This window comes from Ornithorhynchus anatinus, chromosome 13 (assembly GCF_004115215.2).
Source record: "Ornithorhynchus anatinus isolate Pmale09 chromosome 13, mOrnAna1.pri.v4, whole genome shotgun sequence".
NCBI lineage: Eukaryota > Metazoa > Chordata > Mammalia > Monotremata > Ornithorhynchidae > Ornithorhynchus > Ornithorhynchus anatinus.
Window position 1 is genome coordinate 40,692,616 of NC_041740.1, and position 27,365 is coordinate 40,719,980.

Consider the following 27,365-nt stretch of genomic DNA (forward strand, 5'->3'; position numbering starts at 1 on the left):
GGGGACCCCGGCGTCCCGGTGTCCCACCCCTCCCGCTAAGCCGGGAGGCCGGAGGGACAGGAGCCACCCTCGCCACCAGCCTCGCCACCCTCGCCACCAGCCTCGCCATGGGGCACGACGAGAGCTGGCTGGGCCGGCCCCCCGGCGATCGGGGCTTCCCCCGAGCCCAGGCCGCCTGGGGCAACCGCAGCGGGCCGGGGGGCGACCCCGAGTCCAGCGAGGCCCGGACCTACCGACACTTCACCACCATCGTGCAGGTCGTCATCTTCGTCGGCTCCCTGCTGGGTAAGGAAGGGGGCACCCGCCCCCCCCGCCCCCCCCGCCCCCCCTGCCCCCCTTGGGCCCACGCTCAGCCGGCCCCGGGTGCCCCTGCACCCCCAGCTGCCCGCCGGCCGGGGGCTGGGGAGGGGGAGGGTCTTCGGAGGCTCCACCGATGGGGGGGTGGGCTTCCGAGTCTCGGACGACCCGTTGGGGGAAGCCCCCACCCCCACCGGGGGCACCGGGCGGGGCTCACCCCCCCCCCCCCCGGCCATGCCATCCCCCACCCTCGGGGATAATAATAAGAATAATAATAAGGATGACATTCGTGCAGCGCTCACTAATAATAATGCTGGTATCGGTCAAGCCCTTGATAATAACGTTGGTATTTGTTAAGCGCTTACTCTGTGCAGAACACTGTTCTAAGCGCTGGGGGAGAGACAGGGGAATCAGGTTGTCCCACGGGAGGCTCACAGTTACCATGTGCCCAACACCATTCTAAGCGCCGGGATGGGTCCGAGGTGAGCTCGTCCCACGCGGGGCTCACAGTCTTCATCCCCAGGAGGTCGCCGAGGCACCGAGAAGTGAAGTGACTTGCCCAAAGTCACGCAGCCGACAGGTGGCGGAGGAGGGATTAGAACCCACGACTTTTCACTCCCAAGCCCGGGCTCTTTCCACTGTGCTAAGCGCTGGAGCGGATACAAGGTCGTCAGGTTGTCCCACGTGGGGCCTGCGGTCCCCATTTGAGGTAACTGAGGCCCAGAGAAGCGAAGTGGCTTGCCCGAGGTCCCGCGGCAGACAAGTGGCGGAGCCGGGATTAGAACCCACGACCTCAGACTCCCAAGTCTGTGCTCTTGCCGCTAATAATAATAATGATGATGGCATTTGTTAAGCGCTCACTATGTGCAAGGTACCGTTCTAAGCGCTGGGACGGGGATACAAGGTGATCAGCTTGTCCCACGTGAGGCTCACAGTCTTGATCCCCATTTTACAGGTGAGGTAACTGAGGCTCGGAGACGTGAAGTGACTTGCCTAAGGTCACACAGCAGATAGGTGGTGGAGCTGGGATTAGAGCCCATGCAGAGCACTGTACTAAGCGATTGGAAGAGTCCAATATGACAGTAAACACATTCCTTGCCTAAAATGAGCTTACAGTCTAGAGGGTGAGACAGATATTAATAGAAATAGATAAATCACAGATATGGACATATAATAATAAGCGTGGTATTTTTTTCAAGCGTTTACTATGTGCCAGGCACTGTACTAAGCGCTGGAGTAGATACAAGCAAATCGGGTTGGTCACAGTCCCTGTCCCACCTAGGATTTTTCAGTCTTAATCCCCATTTTACAGATGAGGTCACCGAAGCGCCGAGAAGCAAAGTGACTCACCCGGCAGACAAGTGGTGGAGGGGAATTAGAACCCAGATCTTCTGACTCCCAGGCCTGGGCTCTACCCACTAGGCCACGCAGCTTCGCTAGTGTTGCTCGACCGACCTGCTGGCAAGTTTGGCGCGGAATAACAACCGGGGATTTGGGATGGTGTTTGAAAACAACCCAAACCAACGTCTTCTGACTTGCTGTTTCGTAGGTTTGCCTTCTGCCGAGGAAGGAGAGCCACTGGCATGTGGGTCGGGGGTATTTATTAGCCTTATTGGCCCCGCAAACAAAAACAGATCAATAACTGGAATTCTGCTGGTAGTTTGGCTAATGAACGAACTGCCTCTAGACTATAAACTCTCTGTGGGCAGGGAAAGCGACTGTTATATTGTTATATTGCACACTCCCAAACGTTTAGTATAGTGCTCTGTACGCAGCAAGTGCTCAGCAAACACAATTAGCCGACTGACTGAAACACATCTCCCAACTCTGTTATATCGTACCCTCCCGAGGGCTTAGTACAGTGCTCTGCACATAGTAAGCGCTCAATAAATACTATTGAACGAATGAATAAGACGTTGAAATGCATTGTTGGCCTGAAGGGCCCGGTGACGGCGTTGTGAATTTCGGTGCTGCTTTTTGCCTTGAAATCTTTTTCCCTTTGGGAAAACAACGTGCCCCTTTAAATGTTAATACCGCAATGGATGATTTACAGGGACCTGAGGGTGTGTGTATGAAATGGAGTGTGTGAGTGTTTTTGTGTAGCTGAAGCAGACAACATCTTTTCGTCTTGAAGTTTCAAGGCGGGGAAGGTTCTGAGTTTGTCTCTTGATACTTGACCTGCTTTTTTTTTTAAAAAAAAAAAAGGAAAAAATCTTTTATTCCAGGTACCAGAGACAAGGCGTTAGTATCGCAAAGATTCTGAATGATACAGCGTTTCCCTCCAAAATATCATTAATCATCATCTCCCATCCCCTAGGCTAGAGGCTGGGCAAGAAAAGCCTTCCTTTTTTTTTTCAGCATAGGAAATATTAAAAATCCACATGGATTCTTATGTAAAGCAGAAAATGTCAGACCGTGTACAAGTGTGATTAGTAGGTGGGTAATTAGATGGACAGTGAAGGGCTATTGTTTAGGGTTTTTTTTTCCTATCAAACTTGGTATCATCAACTTGCTCAATTAGATTGTAAACTAGAACTTGGAAAGCTGGGGATTTATTGGCTCAGAAAGTATATGAGCTCCATTTCCATTTCTGAGAGTGTCTCTCGCTAATTCTCTCCGTTCAAATCCTAGTACTTTATTATCCCGTATTACCCTGTTTTATACCATAGTGATGAGTAGAACTGAAATGGAATTTGTTAAGGTCATATTCTGTGCTGTCGCCCTGACTTGCTGCCTTTATTCATCCTCTCTCCCAGCCCCACGGCACTTATGCACGTATCTTTCAATTATTTATGTTAATGTCCGTCTTCCCCTCTAGACTTTAAGCTCGTTGTGGGCAGGGAATGTGTCTGTTATATTGTTCTTACCCAAATGCTAGGTACAGTGCTCTGCATTCAATAAGTGCGCAATAAATACACAATTGATTGATTGTGCCCGATACGGTACTAAGCACTGGGGTAGATCCAAGCTAATCAGGTTTTTCTTTGCAGGGGGCGGGGAGGTGTGCCGTATTTGTTAAGCTCTTACCCTGTATCAAACACTAAGCGCTGGGCTAAGTACAAGTTAATTAGATCAGACACAGTTCTCATCCTAAATGGGGCTCTCAGGCTAAGTAGGAGGAGAATAGGTATTTAATTCCCATTTTACAATTGAGAAAACTGAGACATAGGCAAGTTAAGCGACTTGCCTAAGGTCACCCAGCAGACAAATGACAGATCCAAGATTAGAACCCAGATCCTCCTGACTCCCAGACCCGTGCTCTTTCCACTAGGCCACCCTGCTTGGACAAAGTCCATGTCCCACAGGGAGCTCACAGTCTTAATCCCCATTTTACAGATGAGTTGACTGAGGTACAGAGTAGTAATAATGTTAATAATAATAATGTTGGTATTTGTTAAGCGCTTACTATGTGCAGAGCACTGTTCTAAGCGCTGGGGTAGACACAGGGGAATCAGGTTGTCCCACGTGGGGCTCACAGTCTTCATCCTCATTTTACAGATGAGGTAACTGAGGCACAGAGAAGTTAAGTGACTTGCCCACAGTCACACAGCTGACAGGTGGCAGAGCTGGGATTCGAACTCATGAGCTCTGACTCCAAAGCCCAGGCTCTTTCCACTGAGCCACGCTGCTTCTCAAATGACGTGAAATGACGTGAAATGACGTGACTTGCCCAAGGTCACGCGGCGGACTAGTGGCAGAGCTGGGATTAGAACCCAGATCCTGCTATCTCCTAGGCCCATGCTGATTCCACTAGACCACACTGCGGTTCCTCTTCAAGGAACCCTCCCAAGGTAAAAAGTGGGGCTAATTTGTGAGAAATCCACCATTCCTTAAAGAAACTTTGGCTGTCCAAAACCATCCAACTTTGCAGAGGGGCAAAAAAGCTGGAAGCGTTTGGCCAATTTTCTTCAGTCAATCGATCAATCATATTTATTGAGCGCTTACTGTGTGTAGGGGACCCTATTAAGGTCTTGGGAGAATACAAACAGCAATAGAACAGACATATCCCCTGCCTACAATGAGCTTTACAGTCTCTTCGGTTCTTCCCGTCGTTACCGTTACAAAAGTCCTTTTGGCAGTGCGATGAGAACTGTGAATTGGGAGCCCGAAGCAGAAGCAGTCGGATGGCTGAGGGACGGCTCTCCAGTTCTTGGAATAATAATGTTGGTATTTGTTAAGCGCTTACTATGTGCCGAGCACTGTTCTAAGCGCTGGGTAGACATAGGGGAATCAGGTTGTCCCACGTGGGGCTCCCAGTCTTAATCCCCATTTTACAGATGAGGGAACTGAGGCACAGAGAAGTTAAGTGACTCGCCCACAGTCACACAGCCGACAAGTGGCAGAGCTGGGATTCGAACTCATGAGCCCTGACTCCAAAGCTCGTGCTCTTTCCACTGAGCCACGCTGTGGAATTTCTCTGCAACCCAATTCCTCGGAAGTGCTACCGTGAAAATCCAAGCGCTTATCCTATCCCGCCTTCATTACTGCATCAGCCTCCCCGCTGACCTATCTGACCCCTGTCTCTCCCCACTCCTGACTATGCACTTGGCTGTGTACCCCTTAAGCACTCTGATACTCATCCCAGCACTAAATGTCCATATAATAATAATAATAATGGTATTTTTAAGCGCTTACTACGTGTCGGGCAATGTACTGGGGTGTATTCAAGCAAATCGGGTTGGACACGGTCTCGTCCCACATGGGGCTCACAGTCTCAATCTCCATTTTACAGATGAGATAACTGAGGCCCAGAGAAGTGAAGCGATTTACCAAAGACAAGTGGCAGAGTCGCAATTAGAACCCATGACCTTCTGACTCCCAGGCCCGTGCTGTAGCCACTGTGCCGTGATGGTTCTCTTTTCATAGCCTTATACTCCACTATTTTCCCCTCTCTGTAATTGGTTTTAATGTCCGTTTCCCTTACTAGATTATAAGGTTCCGAGAGCAAGGATCGTGGCGACCGGCTCTATTGTATCGAACTGCCCCAAGTGCTTAGTACAGTGTTGTGCACCACAGTAAGTGTCTCTATCTGTTGCCCACTTGTTCATCCCAAGCGCTTAGTACAGTGCTCTGCCCATAGTAAGCGCTCAATAAATACTATTGAATGAATGCTTAGTAAATTGATTAATTGACTCAGCCAATTTGGGGTAGATTCCAGGTCACCGGGCTGGCATTGGTCCGGATCTGTCGTCCCAAACGGAACAGGGGGTTGGGTCTTGTGGCACCGATTAGACTGTGAGCCCGTCACTGGGCAGGGATTGTCTCTATCTGTTGCCGAATTGTTTATTCCAAGTGCTTAGTACAGTGTTCTGCACATAGTAAGCGCTCAATAAATAGTATTGAATGAATGAATGAATCATCTTTTACATCCACTCAGCTCCTTCCAAGCTGGACATGGAAACATTTCACAAGCCTCATCCCGTTTATCATCCCACCCCTTAGGGTCAGGGGAAGGGCAGGAGGAAGAGAGTGTGGCCCAGAAGCAGTGTAGCCCAGTGGAAACAACATGAGCCGGGGGTGTCAGAGGACCTGGGTTCTAATCCCAGCGCCACCACTTTTCTACTGTGTGACTTGGGGCACCCCCCTCTATCCTTCAGCTCCCACATCTGTAAAATGGGGATTAAATCCTCAACCAGTCAATCGATCGTATTTATGGAGTGCTCATTGTGTGCAGAGCACTACCGTAAGCGCTTGGGAGAGTGCAGTAAAACAGAGTTGGAGTTCCCTGCCCAAGGTGAGCTTACAGTCCCCACCCACCATCTTAGACTGTGAACCCCAGGTGGGACAGGGACCGTGTCCAACCAGGTTATCTCGTATCTTCCTCAGGGCCCGGCATATAGTAAGCGCTTAACAAGTACCATTAAAAAAAGAAAAAGAAAAGGGGCCTCACCATTTAGTACAGTGGACTGCACTCAGTGAGAGCTCAATAAATACCATCAACTGAATGACTGACCCTCCACTTATCCCAATGCTCCTCGAACGCCAGCTTCCCCCCCCCCCCCCCCCCCGGCCCCTCCAAGGTACCACCGAGGCAGGGGCCGACTTCCGAGGCCTGGCAGTGAAGCTGACTAAATGGGAAACCAGCAGGAGTCACTCTCCGAACATCACTGGGTTTCTATCGCCATGGAAACCCCCTCTTTCCCAGGAGTTTTCTACAGGGCTGCCTTATTTAGAGCTTGGCTGGAGAGGGATTCAAGTAGACTCGTGCGAGGAAGCAGCAGGGAGGAAAATCGTTTCCAAATTGACCACAACACAACAGACCTGATTACCTTGTTTCTACCCCAGTGCTTAGAACAGTTCTAGGCACATAGGAAGCGCTTAACAAATACCAAAATTATGATTATTTTTATTAATAGCAGAGATGACCCTCACCACACCAGAGCAGGGCAGACTGCACTAAAATCCTGGCTGAAGAATGATGCCGGGAGCCTAAAATGGCACCTCCAAATGGACCACTGGGTCCCCCCTCACTCTTCCCGCCCACCGCCCCAGGGAGTTTGGGGTGCCCGGGGAGCTGGGAAGCTCCCCCAAAGCTGGTTGGGTTTAGGAGTTCCTTTTCCTGGATAGTGAGTCTACCGCGGTCCTTATTTTGGGCTCTTTGGCTCCAAGTAGTGAGATTTTCGTAGTTGTCAGCCATTCAATCAATCATATTTATTGAGTACTTACTGTGTGCAGAGCACTGTACTGAGCGCTTGGGAGAGGGCAATATAACAAACCCATTCTCTGCCCTCAGTGAGCTTACAGGCTAGAGGGAGAGACGGGCATGAATAGAAATACATTACGGATAGGTACCTAAGTGCTGTGGGGCTGCGAGGGGGGGATGAATAAAGGGAGCAAGTCAGGGTGACGCAGAAGGAAGTGGGAGAAGGGTTGGGGGGGCTTAGTGAGGGAAGGCGTCTTGAAGGAGATGTGCCTTCAATAAGGCTTTGAAGGGGGAGAGAGTCGCTGTCTGTCGGATATGAGGATGGAGGGCGTTCGGGGCCAGAGGCAGGATGTGGGCGAGAGGTCGCGATAGACGAGGCCCTCCCTGTCCCCGGCTTCCCCAGCCCGGGGTGCATCGTGGCTGACTCCATGCCTACAAACTCCATTATATCGTTCTATTCTCCCAAGCGCACAGTACAGTGTTCTGCACACCATAAACGCTCAATAAATACAATCGATTGGTGTCCGGGTTGGGGGCTTCTCATACCCCAGGTTGGCTGACGGATTGGCACAAAGGTAAGCATTTCACTTCTGCCTCTCAGAAAAGAGGCCAGCAATTATCTGCTGTGCACAAAGTTGGGAGCTTCGAGAGGAAGCCGGGAGAGAGGAATACTCAGTTTTTCCTACCGGAGGCTCCTGGGTGAGGGAAATGCCAGCTCCTCCATGCCAAGGGAGAGGTGTGACATGCTTTCTCAGACCATCGAGAGACCAGATTCAGACCTGGACTTGATGAGCCCTGCATTTATTCAGGATTAATTACTTACTGTATGCCAATGGTGTGGCAAAGCCCACAGTCAGTCAGTCGTTTGTATTTATTAAGCGCTTCCCGTGTGCAGAGTACTGTATCGAGCACTCGGCAAAGTACAATATAACACAGTGTAAATACAATCCAGGATTTGTGCAATCGTACAAATAGTGATAAAGGATGAATGAGAGTCAATCCTGGGCCCTCACGGGCCTGGCAGTCAGAAGGACCTGGGTTCTAATCCCAACTTCGCCACCTGTCAGCTGTGTGACCGTGGGAGAGCCACTTCACTTCTCTGTGCCTCAGCTACGCCGTCTGTCAAATGGGCATTAAGATTGTGAGCTCCATGTGGGCCAGGGACTACTTCCAATCTGATTACCTGGGATCTACCCAGTGCTTAGTACAGTGCCCGGCACGTAGTAGGCGCTTAACAAATACCATTAAAAAAATTTGCATGGATGGGGCACCCGGGGCCCAAGGGTCTCGGTGTCCTTTGGTAAAAGGCCCAGTCCAACCTGGACAGGTGGGGAGGGGATGGGAGTAGAGTTGGTCGTTGGGGGCGAGAGAGGGGGTGGGGGTCAACTGCATTCAGCCTTCAGGGGAAGGAGGGTGGCCGGGGCTCCCTCTGTGGCAAAATTCAGACCCCTGGACAACAGTGGAAATGCTTCCAGGAGCTGAGTTTGGAACCAGAACCCTCTTTTGGGGCTACTAAGATGGCCCCCAGAATGCAATAACTCTACTCCTGCCTACCTAGACTGTGAGCCCCATGCGGGCAGGGACTGTTTCCGACCTGATTAACGTGTATCTACCTCAGTGTTTGACACCACATAATTAGGGTTAGTTAGGGTTAGAATTGAACGTCTCTGAAGATGGCATCTTGGGGCCTATGCACACCCCATTCCAGAGCCGGGGAGGGGGAACTACAGCCATCGCCACGGCGACGGTTTTTAACTTCGTTCAGGGCCGGGAGCTACTGGGAGCTGGGGGAATGCGCCGTCTGTCTGTCTGGAGAGCGGGTGGTCCTGGGGGTCCTGGGCGGGGTTTGTAGACAGGTGGCCCTCCTTATTGTGATATTGAACTCTCCCAAGTGCTTAGTTTGGTGTTCAGTACACAGTAAGGGCTCCATAAATAGGACTGACTGACAGACATTTCGGAGGGGCTTGGCTGCCCTCATCCACCCTGGAGTCTGGCAGGGGAATCATTGCCCGTAGGTCGGTAACTCATTTCCTGACCCTTCAGGGTAGGTATGTGGCTCAAAGTGGGTTTTTCATTAACACCTATCTGTGTGGGGAAGGACCCAATGGAGATCATGAGGTGAGTTTGAGCTATTTTGGATTTCTGCCGGGCAGGGGGGACGAGGAGTGCCAATTCCGCTCCAGGTAAACACGGAAACCATCATTATCATCGAGACACAGAGTCGCAGCATGATACCTCAGAGAGCTGAGCTGGGGAAGGGGGCTCGTTTGGGGGTGGGTGTCCCCTTGCCGCAGCTGAGTTGGGGAATGTATAAAAGGGACATAAATTAACACCCGCTTTTTAATGGTATTCGTTAAGCACTTATTATGTGGTGTTAAGCACTGGCGTAGATACAAGGTAATCAGGTCGGATACACGCCCTGTCCACGTGGGGCTCAAAGTTTAGGTAGGCGGAGAACAGATATTGCATCCCCATTTTATAGATGAGGGAACCGAGGCGCAGAGAAGTCGTGAGACTGTAAGCTTGCTGTGGATAGGGAATGTGTCTGTTTATTGTTGTATTGTACTCTCCTTCTCTGGGCCTCGGTTTCCTCATCTGTAAAAGGGGTTTGCGATTATGAGCCCCACATGGGACCGGCTGGGTCTAAGCTGGTTAGCTTATACCCGCTCCAGCGCTTAGTACAGTGCCTGGCTCATAGTAAATGCTTAACAAATACCACAATGATTATTATTAGCCTCCCAAGTACTTAGTACAGTGTTCTGCACACAGAAGCACTCAATAAAGACATTTGACTGACCGAATGACTTGGCTCAGGTCACCTGGTAGCAAGCGGCAAAGCCAGGACTAGAACTCAGGTCTCAAGATTCAGTCCTATGCTCTTTCCATCCGGGCTGCACCGCTCCACCGTTTTCTTCTAGCCAAGTGAGAGAATCCCAATTTCTGCCCTCAAGGCACTTGCAGGCAAAGGGGGATGACAAGAAATTGCAGGAGACAAATTCATGTTTTCGAGTTAAAAACATGAAGCGCTTAATGAGAGCGAGGAGGGAAACGTTCACAAGGTGAACAGTTGGCACGGAAGCGTCCGTGCGAGAGCTGGGGACTCCTCTGGGTCTTTGGTTTCGGCTGGATAATTAAAAAATGCTGCTTTGCATTTCACTGAAACCTTTCATCAGGTTTCTCAAGGAACTTAGTGTGTCTGCCCTGCCAGGATCAATCGATCAATGGTATTTATTGAGTGCTTACTATGTGCAGAGCGCTGTACTAAGCGCTTGGGAAAGTACAATCTAACAGGATTAATAGACGCGTTCCCTGCCCATAATGAGCTTTCAGTCTAAAAGGGGAGTTCTGTGAGTTCAGGGCCAGATCTCTGGCTTCTTTGACCCTTGGGATAATGACAAGAGTTCGTTTTTCCCTCCCCGCACAGCTCCTTAGGATGAGACACAATTTATTTTATGGTATTTCTTAAGTACTTACTATGTGCCAGGCACCGTACTAAGCCTGGGGTAGATAGAGGCTAATCAGGTTGGACACAAACCACGAGTCCGACCCAATTTGCTTGTATCCACCCCAGTGCCTGACACATAGTAAGCGCTTAACAAATTCCAAGGTTCTTATTTTGGCGGGGTGACGATCTTAAACCTGATCTTACGGAGGAGGTAACTGAGGCACCTCCTGAAGAACTGAACTGAAGAAGCAGCGTGGCTCAGTGGAAAGAGCATGGGCTTTGGAGTCAGGGCTCATGAGTTTGAATCCCAGCTCTGCCACTTGTCGGCTGTGTGACTGTGGGCAAGTCACTTCACTTCTCCGTGCCTCAGTTCCCTCATCTGTAAAATGGGGATTAAGACTGTGAGCCCCACGTGGGACAACCTGATTCCCCTATGTCTACCCCAGCGCTTAGAACAGTGCTCGGCACATAGTAAGCGCTTAACAAATACCAACATTATAGAGGCACAGAGCACAGCAGGCCCAAGGTCACATGGCAAAATGGTGGAGCTGGGGTTAGAACTCTCTGTCTGGGAAAGCAGGAAGGAGAGAATGACTCTTCCAGGTGTCGGGGATCGTGAACCTCATTTCCAGGAACACACAGCGCAAGGGAGATTCAAGCGGAGAGGAATAATCAAATTTCCCTTTGCAGATCTCATCAGAGTTTGTTATAAACAACGTGTTGCCTCTGGATCCTGCTGTCTTAGGCTTCCGGCTCTTATGGGGGCCTCAAAATTCCCTTGAAGGATGGGCTGCGGACCGAGGAGTTAACAGCTCGGTCTCAAGAGGTGGGGTGCTGGGGGTGGGATCATCATGGCAACTCCCACTCCAAGGGCTGTTGTCCAAATCCCCCCCAAGTCTGTGGCTCTTGTTAGTGATGGATCATTGGCTGTGCCATCTGCCTGCCGGGTGACCTTGGCCAAATCACTGAACTTCTCAGGGCCTCAGTGTCCTCATCTGTAAAATGGGGATTCAATACCTGTTCTTCTCTCTTACTTAGACTGTGAGCCCTCACTGGGTCAGGGATTGTGTCTGACCTGATTATCTTGTATCTATCCCAGTGCTTAGTACTGTGCTCGGCACAGAGTAAGCACTTAATATTATTATTATTATCAAAAGGCATCTGGCTGTGGGTTTGGGAGGGTGAGAGAAGGAGTTTATCCTCTGCCCTGTCGTTGGAGGAGGTTACAGGAAAGAATTGAGGGCTTAGCTGTGGAAGGGAAGATGGAAGGGGCCTGAATTACCTCCTGATGAAGGGGAGCATGGGGATAAGATAATAATAATAATAATGATGTGCTTACTCTGTGCCAAGCACTATACTAAGCACCAAGGTGGATAGTATAGATAACGATTGGATACAGCCCCTGTCCCATATGGGACTCACAGTCTAGTGGGGAGGGAGAATAAGTATTTCAGCCCATTTTATGGATGAGAAAACTGTGGCAAGGAAAAGTCACGTGACTTGCCCAGTGTCCCATGGCTGTTAATTTCCCGAACCAGGATTAGTACCCAGGTCCTCAGACTTCCAGGATGGGCAGACCTCAGACCTCAGAGACCTCAGCTCTGCCACTTGTCTGCTGTGTGACCTTGGGTAAGTCACTTACCTACTCTGGGCCTCAGTTATGACACATCATAAAGGCTTAATAAATACCATTACAAAAAAGCGTTCTTCCCCAGCCCGCCATTTACTAGCCGTTATCTCTCGTCTTCCCCTGGCACTGGCTTCCTCCGGGGCTTTTAGATCTTTCATGCTAGACCCCCAGTTGTCCCCTTGTCCTGGAGGAACTTGATCTTTCTTTTTAATGGCCAGTAAGGGAAGTGATTTGCCCAAGGTCACACAGCTGAGAAAAGGTGGAAGATGATCCTATGTCTCAGAACCCCCAGAATGTAGATATCATCATCATCATCATCAACGATATTTATTGAGCTCTTACTATGTGCAGGGCACTAAGCACTTAGAGGAGTGCAGTACAACGGAGTTGGTATCCCTCTGACTTCCACCAGCTCGACAGACCCATGACCCCAAAGCCTTTTTTTTTTTAACAGCATTTGTTAAGCGCTTACTGTGTGCCAGATACTGTACTAAGCACTGGAGTAGATGCAAACTAATCAGTTTGGACACATGGGGTTCAAAGTGTTAACCCCTACTTTACAAATGAGGTAACTGAGGGACAGAGAAGTGAAATGACTTGCCTAAAGTCACACAGCAGACAAGCGGTGGAACTGGGATTAGAACCCAGAGCCTTCTGACTCCCTGGACCAGGCTTAGGTGATGCGGAGCTAAATTGGGAAAAACTGGGCAAAAGGGAAGGGGACCTGGAAGAGAGGGACTGACTTTTCTCTCTTACGCCTTTTATTGTCTGGCTTTTGGGCTCGTTGGAAATTTCTCCAGCTTTATTTTCCTTTCTGAGAGCCCAATTACAGTTAGTAGAGCAGAGTTAGTAGAGCAGAGGCAGTAAGAAAGGAACAGCGGAGCACCGGAGTACACCGTGTGCATTTTGTAAACTAATTACAGTATAATGTGCCGTGGGATCATTAGATTCAGTAGCACCCCGGCTGCCTTGCCGTGGTGTAAAGAGGGGGGAATGTACACGTCGCCGATAAGTCGACGGACAGATTGTCGGCACGAGCAAAATGTAAAGCCAGAGGCGGAGGGGACAGATAGAATGTTTCTACTCCGCCATGCAGCTGGCTAATATGGGCAAAGACCAACAGGCACTTTGAAAGTGGTGGCATAATAATTGTGGTATTTATTAAGCATTTACTACGTGTCAAGGACTGTACTATATACTGGGATACATGATAATCATGGTGGGAGGGAGAACAGGTATTAAATCCCCACAAAATAATAATTGTGGATTTGTTAAGCACCTACTATGTGCCAGGCACCGTACTAACCACTGGGGTAGAAGGGAGGGTGAGAAAAGCTCGTCAGGATATTCCGGCACTGCTGTGAATTTCTTCGTCAATAATCAGTCTCAAATTCTTCCCCAGAGCTCCGATGGTTGGGCTTCTTCTTTAACAAGGAGTCAGTTACAGTTTCTTTATAGCTTAATGTTCCCTCCCGGGTATCTCTCAGCTCCAAACAAGATACCTTTCCTTTTTCTGCAAAGGAAATAGGTCTCCGACTGTGATCGCACAGTGAATAAGTAACACACATTTAATAGAAAAAGGCCTCTTTCCATTTCTTCGGCAATAATAGCCCTCCAACTCAGAGCGCTTGATGTATTTTGTCTTAATAGTTTCCCCCAACATCCCGGAGAGAGAAGTGATTTGGTGTCAGGGTGTCAGTAATTTCACAGGACCTCTACAGGGGGACCAAAGAGATCCAAATCCGGCACAAGATGGAGAAGGGGGGACGGGGAGGTGTGCAGAGATGGAGAGGTTGTGGGGAGCAGAGGGGATGTTTCCAGAGATGGAGAAGCGAGGCATATAGTAAATGCTTAACAAATACCACAATTATTCGGCGGGAACCGGTTCAGAAAGGTCACCCAGCAGACAAGTGGGACTAGAACCCAGATCCTTCTGACTCCCAGGCCCGGGCTCTATCCACTAGCCCACGCTGCGTCTCTGTGAAGGTGAATTAGCTCTTTAGGTCACCAAGTGTCTAAGGCAGGGAGTTCTCCTCAGCCCAGGAAGCCCTCCCCACTCCAGTCCATACTCCTTCAAAAACGTTCAGCCCATGTTTCCCCCACTCCTCAAGAAACTCCAGTGGTTGCCCATCCGCCTCTTCATCAGACAAAAACTTCTCACCATTGGCTTTAAAGCAGTCAATTCCCTTGGCCCCCTTCCTACCTCACCTCGCCACTCTCCAGCTACAACCCAGCCCGCACATTTTGTTCTTCTAGTGCTAACCTTCTCCCTGGACCTCGATCTCATCCATCTCACCGCTGACCTCTTGCTTGCATCCTACCTCTCTCCTGGGACGCTCTCCCTCCCCATAGCAGACAGATAATTGCTCTCTCCCACATCAAAGCCTTATTAAAGGCATATCTCCTCCAAGAAGCCTTCCCTGACTAAGCCCTCCTCTCCTCTTCACCCACTCCTTTCTGTGTCGCCCTGACTTGTTGCCTTTATTCACCCTCCGTCCCGTTCCCACAGCATATATGTAATTTATTTATTTATGTTATATTAATGTCTGTCTCCCCCTCTAGACTGTGAGCTCATCGTGGGCAGGGAACTTGTCTGTTTGTTGTTATATTGTACTCTCCCAAGCGCTTAGTAGAGTGCTTTGTACACAGTAAGTGCTCAATAAATACGATCGAATGAATGAAAGAATGAAAAGATTCATATCACCTATTGGTCCTTTGAAACCGTGGAGTTAATTGAATTGGAAAGACCACCGGGCGGAAATCGTTACTTTCCAGCCTCCTGTTTTTTCGCGCTGAAGCCCCGCGGAGGCCATGGATTACTTTTCGATTTTCTGTCCCCTTGTGGTTCTTAATCCACCGTGACTCCGTACGAAGATGTTTAATGTCGGACTGTTGCAGCGGGGTGTTCATTTTATGTTTTAAATTAGTCCTGGCATTGTAATAACCGGTGGTGCCAGAACCGGATGGGAAAATAAATGAAGTACTTTGCTCCGCTAAAATTGCAGATTCTTAGCCTGCACTGAGATTTACGAAGGGCACCTAGATCCTTTTGGGAGTCGGACAGAACGGGTGGTCCGTAGCCCACAGTTGAGCCTCCCTGCCTCCTTAATGCCCCGGGACTTTGGCTACTGTATGCCTTTCTGGGTCACTCTCATCAAGTCCCCAACAAAGGAAAGTGAATAATAATAATAATAATAAGTGTGGTATTTGTTAAGCGCTTACTATACGCCAAGCACCATACCAAGTGCTGGGGTAGATACAAGTTAAACAGGTTGGGCACAGTCCCTGTCGCACATGGAGCTCACAGTCTTAATCCCTATTTTACAGATGAGGGAGCTGAGGCACAGAGAAGTGAAGTGAGTTGCCCAAGATCACACAGCAGACAAGCGGGGGAGCTGGGTTTACAACACAGGTCCTTCTGGCGACCAGGCCCGTGCTCTATCCACCAGGCCATGCTGCTTCTCGTTACTAGGTCCCAGCTCATCCATGACCTACCCTTCAAATACGGTGTCCCCGCCCATCTCAGACTCTCTTTATGGACGATCAAACTGGTCTGGTGCAATTTTGCGTTGCCAGAGGTGTATTGCTTGAGAGCTCTATGCCAGGGCCTTCTGCTCCCCCTATTTAAGGGCCTATTATTTTATCAGAAGAGTAAATGAGGTTTGTCCATCATTAATTATTTTGGCGTATTTGTGTTGGCACTTCTTTATACCTCATTCTCCCCCACATGTGTACAAAATGTTCTTTTTTCATCAACTGCTCTCGAGTCTTTCTAGGCGCCGTTAAATAAATGGTGCTCTAATGTCCTGGGGCAACAGTGCCGTATTTCATTAAAAACAAAACAAAAAAACAAAACACCACAAAATACACTTCCCTTTTCCATTTGGCTGTGAGCTCCTTAGGTCTCTTTTAAATCTCCCAAGGTAATTTTTAATGCCACCTTGTAAATCCATACCAAAATTTGACAGAACACCAGATTCTTTTTTTTCAGCTCTGACTCTAGCTCTTCCTTTCCACAAAACGGAAGTGAATTCACAATTGAAAACTTAATCGGTTCCTCATTTTGCTCACCCTCCAATGACTCTCTTAGTTTGTTCTTCCCCCTGCCTCTGGCTTGTGCATTAAAAAAAAAAAAATGTTTTCTTGTTAACCTTTAGGGCCCTGGCTAATTTTAACTTGTTTTTTAACCATGACCTGTCTGACCTCTCAGTCTGCATGTACAGTCTGTTCTTAGTCCTTCTTCTTGCTAATTTGCCAGTGCTTTCAATTTCTAAATGCTTGTGTTTTGGAATTCAGAGCTTGGAATTTTCCAAAGGGATTGTTTTAGTTTTTGTTTCCCCCCGACTCCCCCCACAGTGGCCACAGCCTTCTGATTACTAGTGGTAATCAATGGTATTTATTGAGTGCTTACTGTGTGCAGAGCACTGTGCAAAGCCTTCGGGAGTGTACACTGCGATAGAGTTGATAGACTTGTTCCCTCCCCACAATGAGTTTACAGCCTAGAAGGTAGCTGTAGTATTTTATTAAGCTCCCACCGTGTGCAAAACACTGGAATAAAGAGATGATAAAAATACTCCGTGGAGAATCGAACCCAGTCCTGCTCCCCGCTCCCCTCCAAGAGGCTCACAGTCTAAGAAGATTGGAGAGGAGGGGATTGGAGGCAAACACAGGGAAAGACAGATAAAAACACAAAACTAAAATGTCAAGGCCAAAGATAAATAGATTAAGAGCAGTAGGGTCTAGAGTCTTATAATCGCCACAGACACAGCTGTGACCTTTACCGTGTTTGAAAAGTTTAGAGGAATAGTGTGCCTCAGGGGAGAGGACACGAGTCTGGGAGTCAGAGGACCTGGGTTCTCATCCCAGGTCCGCCCCATGCCTGCTAGGTGACCCTGGTCAAGTCATTTTTTAAAAAAATGCTATTTGTTAAGCACTTACTATGTTCTGGCCACTGTACTAAGTGCTGGGGTAGATACAGATTGATCAGGTTGGACACAGTCCCTGTCCCATATAGGGCTCAGAGTCTTAATCCCCATTTTACAGATGAGGTAAGTGAGGCCCAGAGAAGTTAATGACTTGCCCAGGGTCACACAGCAGACAAGTGGCAGAATCGGGATTAGAACCCAGGTCCTTCTGACTCCCAGGCCCATGCTCTATCCATTAGGTCACACTGTACTTCACTTCTCTGGGCCTCAGTTTCCTCATCTCTAAAATGGGGAATTCAATATCTGTCCTCTCTTCCACTTAGATTACTTAGTCCCTCCTGTGTGGGATGGGATTGGGTCTGACCTGATTATCTCGTATCGTCCCCAGCACTTAGAACAGTGTTTGTCACATAGTAAGTGCCATATCAGATTCCATAATTAATAAGGCCCCACGCTGCAGTTGGCTTCTCTTTTTATTTTTTTACTGTATTTATTAAGCGCTTACTATGTATCAAACACTATTCCGAGCCCTGGGGCAGATACAAGTGAATTAGGTCCGACGCAGTCCCTGCCCCACATGGCGCTCACAGTCTAAGTAGGAGGGAGAACAGGTATCGAATCCCCATTTTACAGTTGAGGAACTGAAGCACAGAGAAGTAAAGTGATTTACCCGGGGTCACACCGCAAGCAACTGGCAGAGCTGGGATTAGAACCCAGGTCCCCTGGCCCCCAGGCCCGTGCTCTTTCCAGTAGGCCACGCTGCTTCTCTTTCTTTCCGGGCGGGAGCGGGGGCCGATGGCCAGTTCTGAGGATGTGGGGGCTGGGCCGCTTCTCCCATCAGCATGCAAACTGGCATTCCTCGAAGGAAGAGAAAGTCTGTTCTAATAACAGATTTCTCCTGGGCCCATTATCTGCCATCATTCCATTACGATGTGTCTGACTTTTTAGTTATTAGACTGCTCAGCTTACCCAGATTATCACCCTTAGCAGTGCCAAGCCGATAAACCAGCCGAGAAGCGATATTCTTCCTAAACCCGCACAGGGTCAGAGACGTGACCGTTGCCAAAAGAGTTGACTCTCTTTCATCGGAGAGTAGGTATGGAAGTGACTAGTCCTGGCTCCGCCATTCCCCTGCTGCGTGACCGTGGGCAAGTTGCCGAACGTCCCTGGGCGTCAGTTACCATATCCGGAAAATGGGGATAAAGACTCCGCTTGCCCCCTCCATCTCACCTAACTGATTTCCTACTACAACCCAGCACACTCGCCTTTTGTTTCTAATGCCAACCTGCTCACGGAACCTCCATCTCGTCGACCACCCCTCTCCCACATCCTGCCTCTGGCCCCGAAGTCCCTCCCAGTCCATATCTGCCGGACCACCACCCTCCCCGTCTTCAAAGCCTTTTTAAAGCACATCTCCTCCAAGAGGCCTTCCCCGACTGCGCCCTCATTTCCTCTTCCTCCACTCCCTTCTGTGTTGAATTTACCCCCTGTGTTCCCCCCTCAGTCCCCCAGCACTTATGTACATATCCCTAATTTATTTCTTTTAAGGTCTGCTTCCCCCTCTAGACTCCAAGCTCCTTACGGGCAAGGAACGTGTCTACCGACTCTATCATATTGTACTCTCCCGAGCGCGTAGTACATTACGCTGCATATAGTAAGCACTCGATAAATATTATTGACTGAGCAGGGATCATTTTTACTCTCTTGTCCTCTTTCAAGCACTTAGAATGGTGATCTAGGCACAGTAGTTATTTATTAAATACCAGGACTTGCTTAATCCACTGATTGACCTAGCCAGTAAATCACAGAGAGAGTAAAAATCAGAAGTCTGGTCCCTCCGATTTCTTTGAAATATGCCTGTGGGTCGCTCTGTGTTTGTGTGTGTGTGTATTTTTTTGATTTATTCTTAGAGTCTTTTTGGTGTGGTTAGTACAGCGCTCTGCACACAATAAGTACTCGATAAATACGATCGCATGAACGAATTAATGAGCTGCAATGTCCAGCACATCCTCAAGAGTCCCGTTTCACTAATGCAGATTCGAACCACTATGAATGTATAATTTTCATACCTCTTTTTTATTTTCCCTCTTCTGTCATTTTATATTTTTGGTCCCTGGCCAGGCAACGTCATGGTTTTGTGGTCGACCTGTCGCACAACCGTGTTCAAAGCCGTCACCAACAGGTTCATTAGAAACCTGGCCTGCTCGGGCATCTGTGCCAGCCTCGTCTGTGTGCCTTTCGACATCGTCCTCAGCACCAGCCCTCACTGCTGCTGGTGGATCTACACCGTGCTCTTCTGCAAAGTGGTCAAGTTCTTGCACAAAGTCTTCTGCTCGGTGACCATCCTCAGCTTCCCCGCCATCGCCCTGGACAGGTAAGATCGGGGTCCCCAGGGCCCGGCTCCTGGGCCACGGCGGGAGGCGACGGGAGATGGGCGGGGACCCCCACCCTGCCGGAGCGCCGTGGCATCCGCGGGTCGGTTGGCGGGATGGGAAGCGTCGTGGGAAACCGTGTGCGGATGAAGGGAAACGCGGCGTGGACGGAGGGGAGAGAAGCGCCCAGAACGGTGCTTGACACGTTGTACGTGCTCCACAGATACCTTGAAAGGAGAATGAAGAGGCTCTTGGTGTCCCAGTCCAACAGGTTAGGTGGGACCGCGAGATGGCACAGTTAGGATAACGGAGGGCACCCCAGCGGGCGATGTGGGGAAATCACGTCAGTCAGGTTGTGCTTGGCCGATGAGCCGCTCTGATTTGATCCATCAATCCATCGATAGTACTTATTGATCGCTTACTGGGTGCAGAACACTATACTACGCGCTTGAGAAAGTACAATAGGACATTTTATTGTAGCATAACAAGATAATACAACAGTGATGACTACGATTAAGGAATTAGAGAAGTAGCATGGTGTAGTGGAGAGAGCACAGACCGTGGGTTGTGATCCCGCCTCTGCCGCTTGTCTACTGTGGGTCCTTGGGCGAGACGCTTCACTTCCCTGTGCCTCAGTTATTTCGCCTGTAAAATGGGAATTGAGACTGTGGGCCTCACGTGGGACAGGGACTGTGTCCCACCCGATCTGCTTGCGTCCACCGCAGGACCCCAGCGTACCAAATACCACAGTTATCGTTATAAGGCTGGAATGCCGTGTCTCACAGGATTTCCGTGGGGAGGAAGATGATGGAGGGAGGTTTAAGCAAATGGGTGGCTGGATGTGGCTAGACCCGGCTGGAAACTTGGGCATCCCTCGAATGGCTTTCAGGCCCGACTCCGCAGAGCTCGGTCAGACGAGGTGGCGGGCGCTGCAGCCGTGACGGCGGCCGGAATGATTCACTCTTGCCAATGCTGTCGACCTCCGATGCCCGGGTTGGATGAGACCCCCGGGCACAAATGAACAAAGTCGGGGCAGAACTTCTTTTATCTTATGGTATTCGTTCAGTGCTTACTACATTCCGGGTACCGTACTAAGCGCTGGGGTAGATACAAGCGAATCAGGGTGGATAGAGTCCCACAAGGGGCTCACGGTCTTAATCCCATTTTACCGATGTGGGAACCGAGGCACTGGAGCAGTTAAATGACTTGCCCGAGGTCACACAGAAGGCGAGTGGCGGAGCAAGGATTAGAATCCAGGTCCTTCTGACTCCGAGGCCCAGTCCGTCCACTAAGCCTCACTGCTTCTCAGCAGACTTTCCTATAAGATTCCTAGAGCTTTGGAAGCAGCCTCCATGGGGGCTGCCCGCGTTCCACAAAGAGGGATTGGTGGCAGGGGAGGGGGAAGAGGATTCCCCCTTCCTCGCCGGTGACGGAGCCGGTGTGGAACCCAAGAGTTCGGACTCCCAGCCAGGTTCTACCAGAGGTTCCTCATGGCACACGACTGATTTGGCCCTAGCTGCCTTTACAGCTGTTTGGTTAGGGTACGGATTCAGCGCTTCCTCTGCGCCCAGCACTGTGTCCATCCAAAATATTGAGACCGGTCACAGTCCCTGTCCCTCTCGGGAAACCGAGGCCCAGGGAGTTTCAGGGACATGCCCGGGGTCCTGAGCTGGCCAGGGGCAGATCTGGGTCTTCTAGACTGTAAGCCCGCTGAGGGCAGGGATCTTTTCTCTTTGTTGCGCTTTGCACACAGTAAGCACTCAATAAATATGATCGAATGAATAAATGAACCCGGGACTCCCGACTCCTAGCCTCATGCTCTTAATAATAATAATAATAATGGCATTTGTTAAGTGCTTACTGTGTGCAAACACTGTTCTAAGCGCTGGGGAGGATACAAGGTGATCAGGTTATCCCACCTGGGGCTCACACTCTGAATGCCCATTTTCCAGATGAGGTAACTGAGGCCCAGGGAAATGAGGCGACTTGCCCAAAGTCACACAGCTGACAAGCGGCGGATCCGGGATTTGAACCCATGACCTCTGACTCCCCAGCCCGGGCTCTTTCCGCTGAGCTACGCTGCTTCTCTTCCGCTAGGGACCACCCCCGCCGAGCCACCAAACCTCCCCCGTTCCCGAACCTGGCCACAGGGTCGAGGGCGGAATCCGGCCCCCTCCCGCCTTAGCGTCAGTCCTCTCTGGCCTCTGACTGCGAGAGGACTGTGACGTGCGTGTTTGCGTGTGTGTGTCCGTCTGTCTGTCCCTCGCAGGTACTATTCCGTCCTCTACCCCCTGGAGCGGAAAATCTCGGAGGCCAAATCCCGCGACCTGGTCATTTACATCTGGGCCCACGCGGTGATGGCCAGCGTCCCCGCGTTTGCCGTGACCAACGTGGCCGACATCTACGCCACGTCCAGCTGCACGGAGGCCTGGAGCTACTCCCTGGGCCAGCTGGTTTACGCCCTGGTGTACAACGTGACCACCGTGATCGTGCCGGTGGCGCTGGCCTTCCTCTTCATGGCGCTCATCCGCCGGGCGCTGAGCGCCAGCCGGAAGAAGAAGGTGGTGATGGCGGCCCTGCGCACGCCGCGCGACACCGTGTCCATCCCGTACGCCTCGCCGCGGGAGGTCCAGCTGCACGCCACCCTACTCTCCATGGTGCTGGTCTTCCTCTTCTGCAGCGTCCCCTACGCCACCCTGGTGGTCTACCGGGCCGTGCTCCGCGACCCCGACACGTCCGTCTTCCTGCTGCTCACGGCCATCTGGCTGCCCAAGGTCTCGCTCCTGGCCAACCCCGTGCTCTTCCTGACGGTCAACAAGTCGGTCCGCAAGTGCCTGGCGGGGAGCCTGGCGCGGCTGCACCGGCGCTACAGCCGGCGCAACGTCGTGGGCTCCGGGGTCGGGGCCGCGGGGGCCGGGGCCGGCCCGGACGCGGGCCCGGACGTGGGCCTGGAGGCGGGCCTGCGCTCGGGCAGTCAGCTCCTGGAGATGTTTCACATCGGGCAGCAGCAGATCTTCAAGCCCACCGAGGACGAGGAGGAGAACGAGGACGAGGCCGCCGACCCGGCCCCCTCGCCGGCCCGGGCCCCCGTCGCCCGCAGCCCGGACCCCCGACCGCCTCCCGCTCCCTGCCCCCGGCCGGAGGGGCCTCCCGCCACCGACCGCTACGCCCTGCAGTTTGGCTTCGGGCCCTTCGAGCTGCCCCCGCAGTGGCGCTCCGAGACCCGGGGCAGCAAGAGGCGGCTGCTGCCCCCGCTGGGGAACACCCCCGAGGAGCTCATCCAGACCAAGCCTCCCAAGGCCGGCAGGGCGGAACGCAAGATCAGCCGCAACAATAAAGTCAGCGTCTTTCCCGAGGCGGAATCCTAGCCGCGGTCCGACCCTTCTCCGTCCACCCGTCCGCGGCCCATCCCGCCCCCCGCGCCCTGCCCCGCGCCCCGCCTCCCGCGCCGCCTCCCCGGGGCAGGCCGGGCCCAGCCGGCGGATCGACCGCGCACACTGTTAGGGGCTGAAATGTCGGGGACCAGATTCAGATTCCCAGAGAGGGAAATGCGTAGAACCAAGTGCTCCTTATGGCAGGGTTTGCCCCTCTTTCCCCCGAGACCGCCCCGCTGCGGGGGCCACCCTCACCCCCCTCCCGTGGCGGCTGCTGGGGAGCAGTGGCCTTAGCATTTCCCGAGGGCCCGCCGGGGGCAACCCACTGTTCCAAGCCCTCGGGAAGAATGAAACCAGCAGGACAAATGGGAATCAACGTATGTTTCTCCCGGGATTTCCTCTTCTCCTTCTCCTCCTCCTCCTTTCCCTGTTTCCGGCAGGGAGTTCTGGGTTCCTGGGGAATGGGCTCGGACCCGTTAGGGGGAACAGTAAGAGAGCCGACAGGAACAAACCCCAAAGTGAAGAGGCGGCAGAGAGGTCGTGAAGAAGCGGCCTGTTCGTTACCCCCAGATAAGACTCTGCCCAGCTGGCACCGGCCCCTCAGGCACAAGGAAAAGATTTACAGGGAGGGAGTGTCTCTTGATGATCCTTCTGTCCCGTGGCCACAAGGTAGGTGGTAGAAAAGCCTTCGCTTCCGGTGGTACAGACGGGAGAACTGAGGGTGACGGAAGAGGCAGGGAGATGACCAGTCAGTCAAATGAATTTATTGAGCACTTACCGTGTGCCGAGCACTGGACTAAGCGCTCGAGCGAGCGAAATACCACGGAATGCAACGATTCAGAAGGAACGGCGAGAAGAGAAGCAGCATGGCCTAGTGAGAAGAGCACGGGCTTGGAGTCAGAGGACACGGGTTCTAATCTCAACTCTGCCACTAGTGTGCTGTGTGACCTTGGGCATGTCACTTAACTTCTCTGTGCCTCAATTATCTCATATTTAAAATGGAGATTAAATCATCGTCCCTCCAACTTAGACTGAAAGCCCCACGTGGGGCAGGGACAGTGTCCATCCTGAAAAACCTGTATCTATCCCAGCGCTTAGGTCTGTAGTTTATTTATTTGTATTGATGTCTGTCTCCCCTCACTCTAGACTGTAAGCTCATTGTGGGCAGGGAATGTGTTTTATTGTTATATTGTACTCTTCCCAAGCGCCTAGTACAGTGCTCTGGACACGGTAAGTGCTCAATAAATACGATTGAATGAATGAATGAACAGTGCTTGACGCAGAGTAAGCGCTTAACAAATATCATAAGCTTCCAGTCTAGAGAGGGAGATAGACATGAACAGAAATGAACGAATTGTGGATAGGTATGTAGGTGCCGGGCTGCTAAGGCTGGGGCGAGCATCAAGGGAATGGGTGGGAATGCGATGGACTGGGAAATGTGTGACTGTCAAAGTCAGAGCCCACCACTCTCCCGTAGCCCAATCCCTGGAATGTCCCAGTAACATCCATTCGGGACACAGATGGAGACCGAGTGCAGAGTCTCTCCGAGAGAAAAAATTTCCAAGGGCCCAAGGTCTCTCCAGCTGGGCCCTCTCCTCTGCCAGCGCGGCCCAGAGCCCAGATGCTAATCAAATGCCAGTTTAAAAACATTAAAAATATATCGAGAAATAAGAGGAATTCTTTTAATGGTTTTTATGCAGGAACGCCAGCTCCCCCGGGCCACAGGCACAGGATTCCCTGAAAACGAGAAGGGACAGACCTCGGCCCAGGAACAGTCGCTTTCCGCAGAGCCGGGATGAATCAGAGGGGGAAGAGGAAACGCAGGACCCCGAGGTGCGGATGTCCTGCCGTCAGTCTGTGTGTCAGTCTGTTTGTCCGTCCGCACGCTCAGAGTTGTCCCTTTGCACAGCCGGACCGGGGGAAGGGAAGGGGAAGAAGCAAGCCCTGACTGTTGGCGGTGTGGAGCCGTGGGGTCCGGTGGCCCCCGAGTCCTGGGGCGTTGATCCCCATCACCTCCCGGGAGGGTTTCGCCACAGGGCTGAAGAGGTAGCGGGCGCCCCTGGCTTGGCCCCGGTGTCTACACTGGAGCCCTCAGATCATCTCAAACAAGGGGCCTTTTGGCAGACTCCAGCAGGCCAAGGGCCCTCTCCTCCATCAGAGGGCCAAGTTTGCCCACCCAGATGCCTCCTGAGGTGCCACCGGCTCCCATTAATGCTCCCCAAATCCCCTTGGGTTCCTCGAACCGATCGACTCTCCACGTGATGGCACTTGGCAGACCCAAGACCCAGTGCCTCCACCCCTCAGACCTCCTCCCCCTGCCCTCTCTTGTTCCTGTCTGCCTGAGGCAGGACTGTCAGTCAGCACCCCGGGCCCCCTCCTTCCCTTCCTGGGGTTGTTTTGTCTCCTGTGTATCCAAAGTATGACCTCGAGGCCTTCAACTCTCCATCCTCCAGAATCCAGCCCTCACCCGCTTTTGTCCTCTTCCCCTTCACCCAGGCCGGCGCCTTGCCCGGAACCCAAACCGATCACCCGCATCTCCCGGCGGGGGCTGTCTAAACCACTTGACCCCCCGCTACTTGCCCGTCCCCCAGTTGAATCGGATCCCTGGATGTAGCTTCAAAAAAAATCCAAGCCAGGAAGCTGTCGAAAAGAGGCAGGGAGTTGGCCGACCCAGCCGGCATCGGCTTTCCCAACGTTGCCCGGGTACGAATGTGTGGACGACAATTCGCTCTGCTGAGGCAGAGTCCGGTTAAGGCGGCCAATCCATCACTGTGGTTCCTCCTAAGACGTGCGGACTGATGGCTTCTGACCGGTGGCTTCTGACCGACGGCTCCTGATGGGTCTGGGGGCAGGATGCGTTTCTCCAGGATCTTCAAGAGAAGCATCTCCATGAAGACATGGAAGCAGTTTCTAAACCCAAGCAGAGCACTGTGGGCTTTCAGGTTTCCTTTCCTTCTCTCGTGTCTTTTCCAGTGGAGTTTTGTGACCAGATTCACTTCTGGCCCCAGGGTTAGGAGCCTGGTTTTAGGCACTGTTTCCTGGCGGTGTTTGCTGCCCAGGGAAATGCTCGAGGAAGAAAGAGATTTAGAGCAGAGCCAGTGGTGGAAGGAGAGGCGGGAGGCGTTGGCTACGCTCAGATTCTCTTTCCTCCGAGCCTCTAGGCCCCCCAGTACCACTCTCCCCACCCCCTGAAGCACCTTCTGCTCACCCAAGCAAGCAGGAAGAGAAAGCTCAGTCCATAGCCAGAAAGGGCCTCTAATTCTGGGTTCTGATCCCAGCTTCACCATTATTTTACATCTGTAAAATGGGGATTGAGATCGTGAGCCCTATAAGGGGCCGGGACTGTGTCCAATCTGATTAGCTTTTATCTACCCCAACACTCAGTACACTGCCCGGCAGATAATAATCTCTTAACAAACACCAAAAAAGGGGTGTTCCCTTTTTGAGGGGCGTCAGTTTCCTCAACTGTAAAATGGGGATGATACTAGCTGCCTTTCCCTCTCTCACAGCAGTGATAATAATATTTACATTTACTCTGTGCTGAGCACTGTACTAAGCCCCGGGAAAGAATACACAGTTGAGAATTACACACAATCAACAGTTATTGAATCCCCATTTTGCCATCGAGAAAACTGAGGCACAGAGAAGTGAAGTGACTTGCCCAAGGCCACACAGCAGGCAAATGGTGGAACTGAGATTAGAACCCAGGTCCTCTGGCTCCCAAGCCAGTCTGTATTCCTGAAGTTGTGCTACTTCCCTACATCATAACGATGATGATGATATTTATGAAGTCTGTGTGGAAAGTCCTGGCATGGTTACAGGATAATTGGACCAGATATCATCCCAATCCCACACAGGGCTCCCAGGATAACAGGTGGGCAAGCAGGTGTTTTAACCACATTTTATAAATGGGGAAACTGAGGCCAAAAGAAGTTAGGTGACTTGCCCAAGGTCACACAGCAGCCCCGGGTTAGAGGTTGGACTACAGGCTGGGTCTTGAGTTCCAATCCCAGGTCCTTTCAGTTAGGCTACTCTGCCCCCCACCATGGTAGTATTATTTAATGGACAAGGGGACAGTTTGAGAGAAACAGGAAAGGCTAGGTCGTCCCAGAAAAACAGACACCGATTGTATGACTATATATTAAAAATTATTTATTTAATGTCTGTCTCCCCTCTAGACTGTAAGCTCACTGTGGGCAGGGAACCTGTCTACCAACTCTGTTGTATTGTACTCTCCCAAGCGCTTACCATAGCGCTCAATAAATACCATTGATTAGCCGATCTACTGATTGATGACTCCAAATTTGGTGTGCTGGACAACGGCCATCTTGCTTGTGGGAAGACCAGAAATACTCAGAGAGCAACTGAGAAGGGAAAACTCGGACCATGGACTCTCCCACCTCTTTTCAGAGGAAATCCCAGCAGGATTTGGTGGAGTTTGAGGAAAAACTCAAACTGCAGGGAACTAGAACAGGCAGCCACGAGGGATGTTCGAGTCCGAGCACCTTTTGTTTTGCGTCGTTTGGTCGTGAGTTGAGTCTCATCCCGAGTGGCATGGAGAGGACCAATCGTTTTGGTGTCCATGGAGACTAGATTCTAATCGTGAGTTCTGTCTCAGTTTGGCGTGACGAGGACCAGTGAATTTGGTCTCCGAGGAAACTCTGTTCTGGTTGTGAGTT

General features: G+C 51.3%; 1 protein-coding gene across 3 annotated transcripts; it reads left to right on the forward strand.

Annotated features, from left to right (window-relative positions):
- Window positions 1–25,990, forward strand: GPR176 (G protein-coupled receptor 176). Of its 3 annotated transcripts, XR_005660728.1 has the most exons (5): window positions 1–285; window positions 19,062–19,314; window positions 21,582–23,355; window positions 24,387–24,519; window positions 25,183–25,990. XR_005660728.1 is itself a non-coding variant. In XM_029078030.1 (3 exons), exons 1-3 carry the CDS (start codon window positions 108–110, stop codon window positions 22,678–22,680), a joined length of 1,530 nt encoding a protein of 509 aa, XP_028933863.1. In that variant the 5' UTR covers window positions 1–107; the 3' UTR covers window positions 22,681–23,591. The 3 variants fall into 3 exon arrangements, 1 of the variants encoding a protein (XP_028933863.1); XR_003763919.2 differs by having other exon boundaries at window positions 24,387–25,990; XM_029078030.1 differs by lacking the exons at window positions 24,387–24,519; window positions 25,183–25,990 and having other exon boundaries at window positions 21,582–23,591.
- Window positions 25,991–27,365: the final 1,375 nt, after the last annotated feature.

Bases quoted from the DNA above. Each gene is read 5' to 3' on its own strand.
- GPR176 (XM_029078030.1), top strand. From the start codon at position 108: ATGGGGCACGACGAGAGCTGGCTGGGCCGGCCCCCCGGCGATCGGGGC. The intron at 286-19,061 runs GTAAGGAAGGGG...GTCCCTGGCCAG, and splicing joins CTTCGTCGGCTCCCTGCTGG to GCAACGTCATGGTTTTGTGG. The intron at 19,315-21,581 runs GTAAGATCGGGG...TGTCCCTCGCAG, and splicing joins CCCGCCATCGCCCTGGACAG to GTACTATTCCGTCCTCTACC.